The sequence below is a fragment of the Bombina bombina genome, chromosome 1 (genome assembly GCF_027579735.1).
Source record: "Bombina bombina isolate aBomBom1 chromosome 1, aBomBom1.pri, whole genome shotgun sequence".
Lineage (NCBI taxonomy): Eukaryota > Metazoa > Chordata > Amphibia > Anura > Bombinatoridae > Bombina > Bombina bombina.
Window position 1 is genome coordinate 1,321,466,324 of NC_069499.1, and position 13,633 is coordinate 1,321,479,956.

The following is a 13,633-nucleotide window of genomic DNA, read 5'->3' on the forward strand; positions in this document are numbered from 1 at the left end:
ACACCACTGGCAGCTAGCTGAACTCATCTAGTTAACCAATCAGAAGAGACAAATGTGTGCAGGCACCAATCATCAGCTAGCTCCAACTACTGTAGGATATGTGCGCATTCTTTTTCAACAATGGATACCTAGAGAACAAAGCAATTTTGAAAATAGAAGTTAATTTAGAAGTGTCTTAAAATTGCATGCTCTGTCTGAATCAAGCAAGTTTAATTTTGACTTTCCCATCCCTTTAATGTGGGGTGGTGCAGGCAGGATTTGGGGGTTAATTTGGTGGCCCTTTATGCCTTTGTAGCAGTATAGGTATAAAGTAACCAGAAGCTGAGTGCTTTTAACCCCTGCATGCCTACACTCTCCCCATAGTCACGCTGGGCAGATAGTTCTAGCCATTAACGGGGCCAATGACAAAGTCATTACAGTTGCTATCACGATGCAGCAATGCATCAATATTTTTTCTAAACAACTTCTTTGAAACAGAGAACCTGCTCAATATATTTTACTCCACATAGTTAAATATTTAACTAACTAAATCAGGAATGAGACTGTGTTTTCTAGGGGTAATAGCCAACTCCTAAGGTTCATTGGAGGCTTTCTGCCTACTCAAGAACTCAGAGACCATATACATTACATACCCGTACTGATATAATTCTTTAACATAATAAAACAAGTGTAGCACATAATGAGAGAGAGAAAAAAATAATGGCAGTGTAGACAATACATATCCTTTAATAAAGTCGTTTTAAAAAATAAGGCATATTTCTCACAGAAAGAATGTCGAACACATTAACAATTTGATATATGTGAAATGCTAGAGGTAGTGGAAAATAGTTTGTGAACTCTATTATAATATTCTAAAGTATAACAAAGACTCATAATAAAGCAATATTTTAGTATTTTCAAAATCCTTTTTTTCTAATGTCTTCCTTTCTTTAACCATTTGTGAATCTAAGCATAAAAGGCGTTTTAAAAACTTTGTTTACAACCTTTAGTTTCAGTACAAAAATACATTTCAATTATTTGTTTACCACAGTTACATAAAACTCACACTAATTCACACCTCTAAATTACAAATGTTACATGTAGCAGGATGAATGAGACACTTTGTTTAATAAAGAAAATGGGAGATCGTATTTGTCAAGCCATGAGATAAAGAACTTCCAAGTAGTTCCAATAATATTTAGTTTGCTATTTCTATGAGATATAATGCTTTTGTGACAGTGCATTTAGATGTTGTTAAAGCTCTGCAAAGATTAAGCCATCAATATATTTTAACAAGGCTTAGAACTATCAGGCTTTCTATATTACATTTAACAGTACAATTGTATTATGCATGTATACTCCCACTGTTTTATATAAAATGTTCAGCTTCCTTTTTATATAGTGATTTTTTTTTTTGCTGGTGAGATACCAGTGCAAAGCTGATTGTAGATTGATGGTTACAAGGATAAGGTTTCTAAAATTTAGATAACTCCATCATGTCAAAATATTTAAAGGGATATTAAACAGTATGTTTCATTGTTGTAATTAAAAAAGAATACTAAACAGTGGGTTATACTCAATAGAAATTGCAATTGCATTATGTATTATTCATCATTTTAAAAGGAGTCTAACTTTCATTTTTTAACCTCATTTGTGCAGTGTCTCTACAGGTGATGCAATATGGATGATGATGTGTATATATATATGTGTGTGTGTGTGGTACAGAAAATAACTAGGGCACAAATTTAAAATTTCACCAAGGTTTGCATAAAATCCTTGTGCCCGTTCTGTCTGTAGTCCTAGGAGGGGCTTTCATTTTAAACATTTCCAAATTTATATTCTGTCTTGTCTTATTCTCTATTGTTTTTGTGGGTTAACTTAAAAATAGATTTATTTCAAAATTGAAAATAACAACAATAAAAAAAAATAGCAGGATATAAATGTTATACAGCTGAGTGTTTTACTACATGTATTCTTGTAGCGTGTTAACCTTGCTAACACAAAAGTGCATAAGTGATCAGACTGGGTTAACAATGAGCCCTATCAAAATTTCCCCAAAATGACTTTAAATTTACATTCCAAAGCCTCAAACGTTTTTTTAAATTTTATATATTAGATACTTTCCTTCTTAAAAAAAACTTATATCATAATTTTCCATAAAACAAAACATTTTTTATATTCACAGCGGCTAAACCACTTCAGCCATTAAATAAAAATACTAGTGTGCTATTTGTGCAAATATACAGAAGGTTTTTAAAGGGATTCTGACATCATTTAAAAACCTTGCCTCTAAAAATATTTTCAGTGTAAGATATTGAAAGAAAAAATTTGAATATGCTCTTTATAAATAAATTAAATTTTACGCCTATACTGACGTGTCCCCTTTTGTGAGATAGCCTTCACTATTTTTAAAGTTCATATGGCTTGTTTTCGACCTTTGGCTCTGTAGACAAAAGTCAATAATGTTAAAGAACAAAACAAAATAAAAATCATTTAAATAAACCTTAAAAAATTAAATGTAACCTTTTTATTAAATAAATACAGTTGTAGTTTTAAGACTCCTAAAAAATAAAGTTTTTATATGATGACAGAGTCCTTTTAAACTGCTTGTGTGTGGCGTACAGTACAGATATGCTATTCAGCAATTAGCTTCTTCATTAGTTAAGTGGCTGTGGTGGAAATATTAGCTGTAGTTTATATAGGTTCTCCTGTTTTCAATCATGTAGGCAAACGGAAATCTACAAACAGGTGCAATAAAGCCTTATCCGATAACCCAATCATAGGATATGGCCTATGGCAAGCAATGCCCTATATACAAAGTAACTACACATTTTCTTATAAACAATGGAAATCCAGCTTTAAGTAATGGCACTTTGCAGACCCACACAGTCCTGTATAAAACCTTGGATGCCCATTCAGGCTGTGTCTGAGTTCAGGGTTGGGTTGCATTTAGGCATTGAGTTAATCCTGTCTTGCTTTTTATGAAGGTTTGAGAGAAAGAAGCTGGAACTTCCGAAGACGATTGGCTGCAGCAACCACATGAAAATGTTTCTAGAAAAAATATATATTATATTTTACAGAGGTAATATTAAAATGCTGAGTATTACATGTTAAATAGACATTATGTTCTGATAGTATCTATGTTTTGTAACTAACTGATGTTTACCAGCAGCAATTATCATTTTGATACTTGCAGTGTTGTAAAATAACTTGCTATTCAAGTATAATATAGACCAGAGTATATTTTAACCCTTTAAGGACACAGCTTTCAGTTTGCTCAATTGTTTTATGACGGAAAAATTCCGTCATATGTCCTTAAGAGGTTAATGTGCGTGTAAGCACAGATGTGAAGTCATAATTTACCAACCTTGCACTGAATTGTGCTCGTGCTTATGAAAAAAAATATTTTCTGCATTGAACAAAATAAGCATGCAATGTGGCTTGTGGTTCGTTTATTTTTTTTACGTTTGTTTTAATTTCCTGTATAACAGTTTCTGTGTCTGCACATTTATGACCAGATGACAAGTGGAGCGCTAACAGCTACGCGCAAGTGATGAGGGGTTTATCGCGGCAGTTTGCACACGTTGGGTTTTTCGTTCGTATTACAAGTTGAAAGTAAATGCTTTAGGTCAATTCAAGTTAATGCGCATCGGGTTACCGTGGCCTCACAGCTGTGGTTAATTGTTTTGCAGAAACAAAAAAGTATCACAAAACACATGAAAAATACATTACAAATTACATATTTTACACAAAAATTATAAGGGCTCAAATATATGAAGTCTTAGGGGTTAGAGAAAAAAAGGCAGCCAAAGGGCTTTAATATAGACATACATACATATACATGTCTAAAGATGAAGTTGCATGTATATATATACTGTATATATATATCCTATATTATAAAAGACAAGAGTTTGTCTGAAGCCGTCATGCGCAGTTCAGACAAACTCTTGCAGCTGATCGCACGCGCACCCACCCGACAGCAGCGCGAGGACCGGGCAGCACAGCTGATCGCGCGCGCAGGGGAGAACCGGGCAGCACAGCTGATCGCGCGCGCAGGGGAGAACCGGGCAGCACAGCTGATCGCGCGCGCAGGGGAGAACCGGGCAGCACAGGAGAGAGAGAGAGAGAGAGAGAGAGAGAGAGAGAGAGAGAGAGAGAGAGAGAGAAAATTAAATATAACACAACACGGCCCGTGTGAACGGGCTTTAGGACTAGTATATATATATATGTGTGTGTGTGTGTGTGTGTGTGTGTGTGTGTGTGTACATATGTGTACATTTGTATTTATATGTGTATGTATGTATTTACAGACATATAGACACATAAATACATATGTACACACACACACATATATATTTATATATATACACACATACATATATATATATATATATGTACACACACACACATATATATATATATTTATATATATATACACACATACATATATATATATATATATATATATAAGTTCATTAGAGCCCTTTGCAGTTAAAGTGAATGTAAATTTTGATGCTAGAGTGCCTGTTTTTTTAAAATTCGATTAAAAACAGGGGCACTTTAATTCATCAAAATTTACATTTCACTTGTGAAAAAATACTTACCTTCTAAACTTGACAGCTGCTCCAGCTTCCTCCGGTCGCCGCAAGCCATTTCTGACGTCAGAAATGATGGATAGGTCATCCTCCAATCACGGCTTTCCCCCCGGAAAGCCGGATTCCTCATTTTAGACCCAGGAAGAGGCTATGCGACGGGTGAAGGAAGCTGGAGCGGCTGTCAAGATTAAAAGGTAAGTATTTTTTCACAACACAAGTGAAATGTAAATTTTGATGAATTAAAGTGCCCCTGTTTTTAATCAAATTTTTAAAAAACGGTCCATTTTGCATCAAAATTTACATTCATTTTATGTAGATGAAAACAGGTAAAATCATATTTTATTAAACATTTTTATTGAGGAATTGCATATTTCAGTGGTTTGAGACATCAAAGAAGGGAGAAAAGAAATATATAAGAAAATAAATAAATAAAAACAAAAATAATACATTCAGCGATATGGAAAACATTCTGGTGGTTCTTGGTTGATTTTCCTCATTTTGGTCCCTTTTAGACATATTATGGACCACTCTTGGATCCTTATTTACAATATATATGAAACATGTAGGGATAAATAAACATAAACAAAACATACACAAAACTGGATGACAAAATGTAAGGTACAGGTTAGAGCTCAAATATTCACGTCATATTTGATATACAGGGTTGTACAGTGTCATAACTAGATAATTGACAAACATTAATGTACTTGATAATGCTCTTTCCTTATTATTCTCTCCCCCTAGCTGTAATCAAGTCACTCATGTGCTTTTAAATTGATAAGCTATGATAGGCAGGGGTTATATCAGAACACATATACACCGGCATATGCTTCCCTGAGAAAAATTGTACAAAAACTGATCAGTTATAAGAGACAGCTGTATTGGCCATAAGTGGGGATAACTAAGATCTATAGGGCCAAACTATATTTAAGATATATTTTGTATTTGGTAAATGACTTTATTGCTATGTTCGCCCCTCAGTGTGAGATAGACCGTTCCATGTCTTTAAAATCTATAAGCAATTACAATTAGTGACATAGGAACCCAGCTGGGGAACGTAAAAAATATTATAAGACAGTATTGTGTAAGAGGGTAAGATGCTAATATGCTATTCAATTAAGCCTTGCTATGGAAACTGAGGAGATTAGGCATTCGGCAGACAAAGGTTTACACTCTATCGGTGATTCTAATTGCGGGTATGTCAGCACCTTCAATGTATCCGGAACTGCTAAAGCTTGTATATTAGTGTTGTTTGTGTCAAGCGCACAGCCAAAGAGTTTCCCTCTCGCCTGACGGCCCCGGCCATAAGCCGCAGAGCGAGGGTCAAGTTGTCAGTGAAGCTAGAATTATTTGAATCGATCTTTGCTGTATAAGAGCTCTGCACTAACTGTGTCCGCAGCGCCAAGCTACCATTAGGCAAGGTGAAAACATGTACTGTTAGGAGTGAGTAGTATATAACAGGCACATATATAAAGTGTAACTACGTCCACATCTAAAAATGTGAATATGGTAGGAAAATAAACAGAATTAGCCTGAACATGTTACAGTACCTGGCCTCTCAAGATTTAAAGTAGACATCATAGAATTATCAGCGTCCATATAGCATGGTTGCAATCAAGAGCAATCAGTACGTTTGTCTGCCACCAGTTATTTTCTTCCACAACACATCAGCCAATATTTAGTATTATTATACACATTTTTTGCCTTCACAACAATCTAGGAAATAACCAATTAACTTTTAAACATGAAAAATAAGGCTTAACTACATATATTGGTAAATAACGTTCCTCTAGAGAGCCCATGGAGAAAGTAAAAATAAAACTAGCTGTTTGTTAGCGGGTTTACCCAGTGAGCTCAGTCAGATGTATTCTGTCTGAGAGGGGTATCTGCAGACTACCCCTCTCCTGTGTCTGGAAAGTGTCCATCGCTGTGAAAGCAAGAGGCATCCTTAATCGGAGTGAGTGTATGATTCCACAATCTTGTCTCACCCAGCAATTTTAGGGTAACAGTATATGCAATAATGCCCTGCGGGTCTTCCGAGCATGTAGCTGTCTGACTCCCCAGTGTCTCCATTTTCCAAATACCTGTGTACCAACTGTAAACAAGACCATCGCCTGTGTCATAGTGTGCCCTGGGGTCAATCTCCGCTTCACCATTCTCCATCTCAGCTGACATACCTTTCTGTGAGCCCTCAATCTCCTCCAGAAGCTCAATGTGTTTCTGATTTGGATCTGCTGAGGCCTGCTTGGTTTTCCCACGGGTATCAATATTTGAAGAGCAGGTGATGCTAGGCGGCGGTCCCCATTGTTAAGACGCCCAGTTATGGTTCCCCCTCCTTTGGTAAGTAAGTAGCCTGAGGCGGGTTTAGAAACCCCCAGCTTCTGTGGCTCTCCGTGACGTGGGGTATAGCCTTGTTGCTTTGTGGGTTCCTCGTATACCTCTGCTCCTGCTGTTAGGCGCGCTGTAGAGATATTGCCATTTTGGCTGATAAATTCAGGAAGACTCTCTCGCGAAGTGCTCAGTGTATTTTTGTACATATTTTATTTATTAGGAAATCGTAAGGGGCTTTGTTGATTAATTTGTCAAAGAGTCTCTCTAATTTCTCAAAAGATGGTGTTGAGTAGCAGTATGGCTCCAATTCTTTGATGTAGGTCATTGTGAGGGATAATGCAAACATTGCCGTTCACAGCTTTTCTGTTCACAAGCTTCCAGGTGTATTTCTCAAAGAGTTCCCTTAATATCTAGCCAGAGGGAGATAATGAAGAGATTCAGTAAGTCGAGTCTTCGACAGCACTGATGACCCGGCTCTTCCCGGGGGGGGGAGGTGTATACCTAATAGTAGGCCGCCGCCTTAGGCCTTGTTCCGATCTGAGTCCCCAATATCATGAAAACAGCCAGAATAAGTTATGTAGAATTCCAGTTGCCAGAACTGTGAGGTTTTCTGTTAAAATGATCTTATTCTTGCTGTACAATGTTAATAATCGGCGGATTATTAAGGATTCCGTTGGAGCCTGCAGAAAATGCGTCCTATTCAGAACACTGTCGGTAAAATCATATTTATGCAATATTCATATTTAATAAAGGTTTTAACAATGTATTTACTGTAAATATTTCATATTCCAGTTTTCTACACATTCCGAAAAGTCAAAAATAGTGAGATATCTTGCAGAGGGATGCAGCACTCTTAAAATTGCAAAGCTTCTGAAGCGTGATCATCGAACAATCAAGCGTTTCATTCAAAATAGTCAACAGGGTCGCAAGAAGCGTGTGGAAAAACCAAGCCGCAAAATAACTGCCCATGAGCTGAGAAAAGTCAAGCGTGCAGCTGCCAAGATGCCACTTGCCACCAGTTTGGCCATATTTCAGAGCTGCAACATCACTGGAGTGCCCAAAAGCACAAGGTGTGCAATACTCAGAGACATGGCCAAGGTAAGAAAGGCTGAAAGACGACCACCACTGAACAAGACACACAAGCTGAAACGTCAAGACTGGGCCAAGAAATATCTCAAGACTGATTTTTCTAAGGTTTTATGGACTGATGAAATGAGAGTGAGTCTTGATGGGCCAGATGGATGGGCCCGTGGCTGGATTGGTAAAGGGCAGAGAGCTCCAGTCCGACTCAGACGCCAGCAAGGTGGAGGTGGAGTAATGGTTTGGGCTGGTATCATCAAAGATGAGCTTGTGGGGCCTTTTCAGGTTGAGGATGGAGTCAAGCTTAACTCCCAGTCCTACTGCCAGTTTCTGGAAGACACCTTCTTCAAGCAGTGGTACAGGAAGAAGTCTGCATCCTTCAAGAAAAACATGATTTTCATGCAGGACAATGCTCCATCACACGCGTCCAAGTACTCCACAGCGTGGCTGGCAAGAAAGGGTATAAAAGAAGAAAATCTAATGACATGGCCTCCTTGTTCACCTGATCTGAACCCCATTGAGAACCTGTGGTCCATCATCAAATGTGAGATTTACAAGGAGGGAAAACAGTACACCTCTCTGAACAGTGTCTGGGAGGCTGTGGTTGCTGCTGCACGCAATGTTGATGGTGAACAGATCAAAACACTGACAGAATCCATGGATGGCAGGCTTTTGAGTGTCCTTCAAAGAAAGGTGGCTATATTGGTCACTGATTTGTTTTTGTTTTGTTTTTGAATGTCAGAAATGTATATTTGTGAATGTTGAGATGTTATATTGGTTTCACTGGTAAAAATAAATAATTGAAATGGGTATATATTTGTTTTTTGTTAAGTTGCCTAATAATTATGCACAGTAATAGTCACCTGCACACACAGATATCCCCCTAAAATAGCTATAACTAAAAACAAACTAAAAACTACTTCCAAAACTATTCAGCTTTGATATTAATGAGTTTTTTGGGTTCATTGAGAACATGGTTGTTGTTCAATAATAAAATGAATCCTCAAAAATACAACTTGCCTAATAATTCTGCACTCCCTGTATATACACAACACAGGGAGAAAGTCCAGCACTCACTTACAAGCTCTCAGCTAAGATTTAAAAGCAAAAATGGAAAGGTTATAACCTTTCCATTTTTGCTTTTAAATCTTAGCTGAGAGCTTGTAAGTGAGTGCTGGACTTTCTCTGTGTGCTGTATTAATTTGTTTAGTAATTTCCCTATGGTTCTTGCACCCAGACCTGTCTGGGGTTAACTGCCTGTGACTCTGGGGACAGCCCAGCTTCCTGTGAGTGCCCGTGAGCACCCAGGGCTGATCATGTTACAGGGTCATGGGATATGTACCCGGTCCGGTATGAGAGTGCAGTCCTCTTCCGTGTTTTGTATATATATATATATATATATATATATATATATATATATATATATATATGTCAGGGTTTTTCCCTGTTGTGTTTGCCATGTGCTGCTGGCAGCCATTTTACTCACCTCTCTTCCTGACTTTGTGCATTGTGGGGGATGCTGCTCACTTCCTGCACTTCCTTTTATGGCCAGACTGTTGTGCATCATCCATGTGAGACAGGATGCAGTCTCAGAATTGTGATGTCATCATTTATTATTTAAAGGGCCTCTGTTCAGTATGCTTTGCCTTTGCGTTGTCTGAGACCTGTTTGTGAGAATTCCTGTGTATTACCTGGCTGCCTGACGTCCTTCCTGGTTCCTGATCCCTGGCTTGTTCCGGACTCTGCTGTTCTCCTTGTTCCTGATTCCGGCTCGTCTGACTATTCGCTTTGGCTCCTGACTCGGCTCGTCTGACTACCAGCTCTGGTTTTGACTCCTGGCTTGTCATTTGACTTATGGACATTTTATAGTTTTTTGCTATTAATAAAGGTGTGATTATTTTTGCACTTCTCGTCTCAGTCTGATTCCTGGCACCCTGACAATATATATATATACTAGGCGATAAGCCTGCCCAGAGGGCAGTCTATTTTACAAAAAACTAAAAACCCCAAAGCTAAAGTTACAGAAAATAAAAAATGTAGAATTACAGAAAAAAATAAACAAAGGTATCAAAAATAAAAAAATTAAATCTAAACAAATACCCCTATAAAAAAATCCCCCCCAAAATAAAAACACCCCTAATCTAATACTAAACAACAAATAGCCCTTTTTATGGCATTGCCCTAAAATTATCAGCTCTTTTACCTAAACAAATTACCAATTACCCTCTAACAGTAAAAGCCCCTACCCACCAAACCCCCCAAAATAAAAATACCTAACACTAAAAAAAAACTAAACTACCCATTTTCCCTAAAGGGGCATTTGTAGGGGCATTGTTCTCAAAAGGGCATTCATCTCTTTTACTGCCCTTAAAAGGGCTCTTTTCCAGGCCAAAAAACCCTAATCTAAAAAAAACCCAACCTAAAACTAAGCCCCAAATAGGTACTCACCGTTCCTGAAGTCCAGCAGGCAAGATCTTCTTCCAGGCGGCTCCAAAATCTTCTATCTTCATCTGGAATAAAGGCGACGCAGAGCGGAGGTGCGGAGCTGTCTTCCCCGTTGCGTGGATCCTCAGAGATGGTCCTCAACGGCGGCGGTCCTCATCGGCAGCGTGGAGGTTCTGCTTCATCTTATGTCCAACGTACACTGAAGATTGAATGCAAGGTACTGCATTCAATTTAAATTTTGAAATCAGCCAATAGGATGAGAGCTACTGAAGTCCTATTAGTTGTTCAAATCAGTCAATAAGATTTCAGTAGCTCTCATCCTATCGGCTGATTTCAAAATTTCAGCCAACAGGAATGCAAGGTACCCCAATAAATATGGGATACCTTGCATTGAATCTTCAGTGTGCGACGGACGATCGCATGAAGATAGCATGTAACATAGTATTGTAGTTAATGTAAGGAGTGTTAGGTTAGGGGGCTTAGTAAATAAATTAGTTATTTGCGTTGTGGGGGTTTGGCGGTTTAGGGGTTAATAGGTTAATTAGGTTTATTGCAATGTGGGGGTTTGGCAGTTCAGGGTTAATAGGTTAATTAGGTTTATTGCGATGTGGGGGTTTGCGGTTTAGGGGTTAATATTTTAATTATGTTATTTGCGGATTAGGGGTTAATTACTTTATTATTTTGCGATGTGGGGGATTGCGGTTTAGGTGTTTGTTAATACTTCGTGCTGGAGGTTAGTATTTTTTGTTATACTTCGTGCGGGCGGTTAGGTTTTTTGTTATTTCGTGCAGGCGATAATGTGTTTTTTATTTATTTATTGCGTGTTGTTGTTTTTTTTAAGGCTTCGGGTTTGCCTACGCTACATCCAGGTGGATTCCGAAAATTACAGGGTGGTGAAGGAAGCCAACATTCCTTTGAGGATGCGTGCGCAACTGGCGACACCAACAGACGCGTTACAAACTTATATGGGAAAATAGGATATTTTGCGCGCGTGATATTGTAAGTTTAGCTTTTTACGTGTGTTGGGTTAGCTCGTGAACAAAAACAGTTTACTTTCAACTTGTAATACGAGCACAACCTGATGAGCGCAAAAAGCTTTTAGCATAATTAACGCTCAAGCGGAAGCGTTAAATAACGCTCCACTTGTAATCTGGCCCTTAATTGGGCCTTGACATTAGTTGAATCTAATGAAGGCATTCTAAATCTTACTGCATTGTTTATTATGCCCTTGCGACATAAAGATTGGATACATTGGCTTACACAGAACTAAGATAAAATGATGTAATACTTAAAGGGCCACTGTAAGTAAATATTTTCTATGCCTGTTACTAACTAACTACCCCAAATACACTTTTCATCAATAGCATTTCATTAACATATCTCTACCGTATATCAGAAATCTTGTCTGCAAATTTAATTGTTTCCCAAACCCACTCCGTGGGTCTCCTTTGCTCTGTACCAATCCGTTTACAATACCTAGGTTTCAAAATGGCGCTTTAAACACAAAGTTATTGTTTTAAGTATTTTGAACATGCAGTGCTGAAAATAGTGGGCAGGATAACGTGACATCATCGGCGAATAAAAGATATAACTTTTAAAACGTTATGAAACTTCGTTTTCGAGAAAATATAGGTCAGTAGGTTTTAATTAATGTTTATTAACTTTAATATGTTAGTTGTTTAGCTTAAAAATTATAACAGAAAGTAATCCTTTAAGTGACACAGTGTCTGGGACAGGAGTAGAATATTTACCTTCCACTTCTTCTGCATCAGGTACCTCTGGAGAAGAATCTGGGATTTCAGGCGGACTTTATATTTCTTGGCTTTTAAGGGCAGGTTAACCAACCATTCGTGCTTTAGACATTGCCCAGCACTCAACCTGCCACTGCAGAAAACACAAATAAACCCAGAAAAAGTAAAAAAATAGAGTCCCATGTAATAATAAACATAGGTAAAATGTCCGCTCAATGCCAGTCATTTCAACAGGAAGATAAATTGTGGTACAATGTTAGCCAGAGGATTAAATGAAACCATAGATGCTTTCATCTAACAGGACCATTTTATGGGCCTAACAAAACATTGTGGGGTTTGAGGTGCAGATAAGTAAAATAAAATACCTCTTTTCTTTGACCAGGAGCTTGGAAACAAAATCTTTAGCTTCCTCCGACACCTCCTCAAATGTCTCTGAATCAAAGTCCCAGTTGCAGTTCACTATGTAGTTCATTGTTTCAGCATCACTTTCACCAAGGAAAGGGGACAGACCACTGACTCTGCACACAAAGATCACCCAGTAGGTTAAATGACCATTGGTTAACAGTAAATGATTGTGCGTGTATGGTTTGTGTATAATATTATTATATATGGGTGTCAGTTTATACAAAATGTTTTGGTCCTTAACTTCATTATCACAATGTAACCCTGCAGTGATGAGCAGCCAGTATCATTCTAAGGGCTGAACTAACTGCTGACAGGTACTAAAAAGGCAATACTTTTCTTCTAGACCCATAGGCAAGTGTTCACATGTATTGTGTGTTTGTGAGTGTATTTGTGCATAGTGTGTATGCAGTGTGACCACATGTGCGGGCATGTGTATATGCAGTGTGACCACTAGTGTGGGCATGTGTATATGCAGTGTGACCACTAGTGTGGGCATGTGTATATGCTGTGTGACCACATGTGCGGGCATGTGTATATGCAGTGTGAATTAATGTGCGGCATGTGTATATGCAGTGTGACCCCTAGTGTGGGCATGTGTATATGCAGTGTGATCACTAGTGTGGGCATGTTTATATGCTGTGTGACCACATGTGCGGGCATGTGTATATGCAGTGTGACCATAATTGCAGGCATGTGTATATGCAGTGTGAATTAATGTGCGGGCATGTGTATATGCAGTGTGACCACAAGTGCAGGCATGTGTATATGCAGTATGACCACATGTGCGGGCATGTGTATATGCAGTGTGACCACATGTGCGGAAATGTGTATATGCAGTATGACCACATGTGCGGGCATGTGTATATGCAGTGCGACCACTAGTGTGGGCATGTGTATATGCAGTGTGACCACATGTGCGGGCATATGTATATGCAGTGTGACCACATGTGCGGGCATGTGTATATGCAGTGTGACCACAAGTGGGGGCATGTGTATATGCAATGTGACCACAAGTGCGGGCATGTGTATATGCAATGTGACCACAAG

General features: G+C 38.3%; 1 protein-coding gene across 2 annotated transcripts in view; it reads right to left on the reverse strand.

The window, feature by feature from the left end:
* Nucleotides 1–700: 700 nt before the first annotated feature.
* The window catches only part of MYLK3 (myosin light chain kinase 3), a 107,267-nt gene continuing 94,334 nt past the window's right edge, over nt 701–13,633 (reverse strand). For both annotated transcript variants that reach the window (XM_053701886.1, XM_053701895.1), the window contains 3 exons: nt 12,547–12,699; nt 12,182–12,314; nt 701–3,030 (listed from right to left, as the gene is read on the reverse strand). In XM_053701886.1, the coding sequence (XP_053557861.1) occupies nt 2,959–3,030; nt 12,182–12,314; nt 12,547–12,699 (358 nt within the window). In that variant the 3' untranslated portion in view covers nt 701–2,958. The remainder of the gene's footprint in view (nt 3,031–12,181; nt 12,315–12,546; nt 12,700–13,633) is intronic.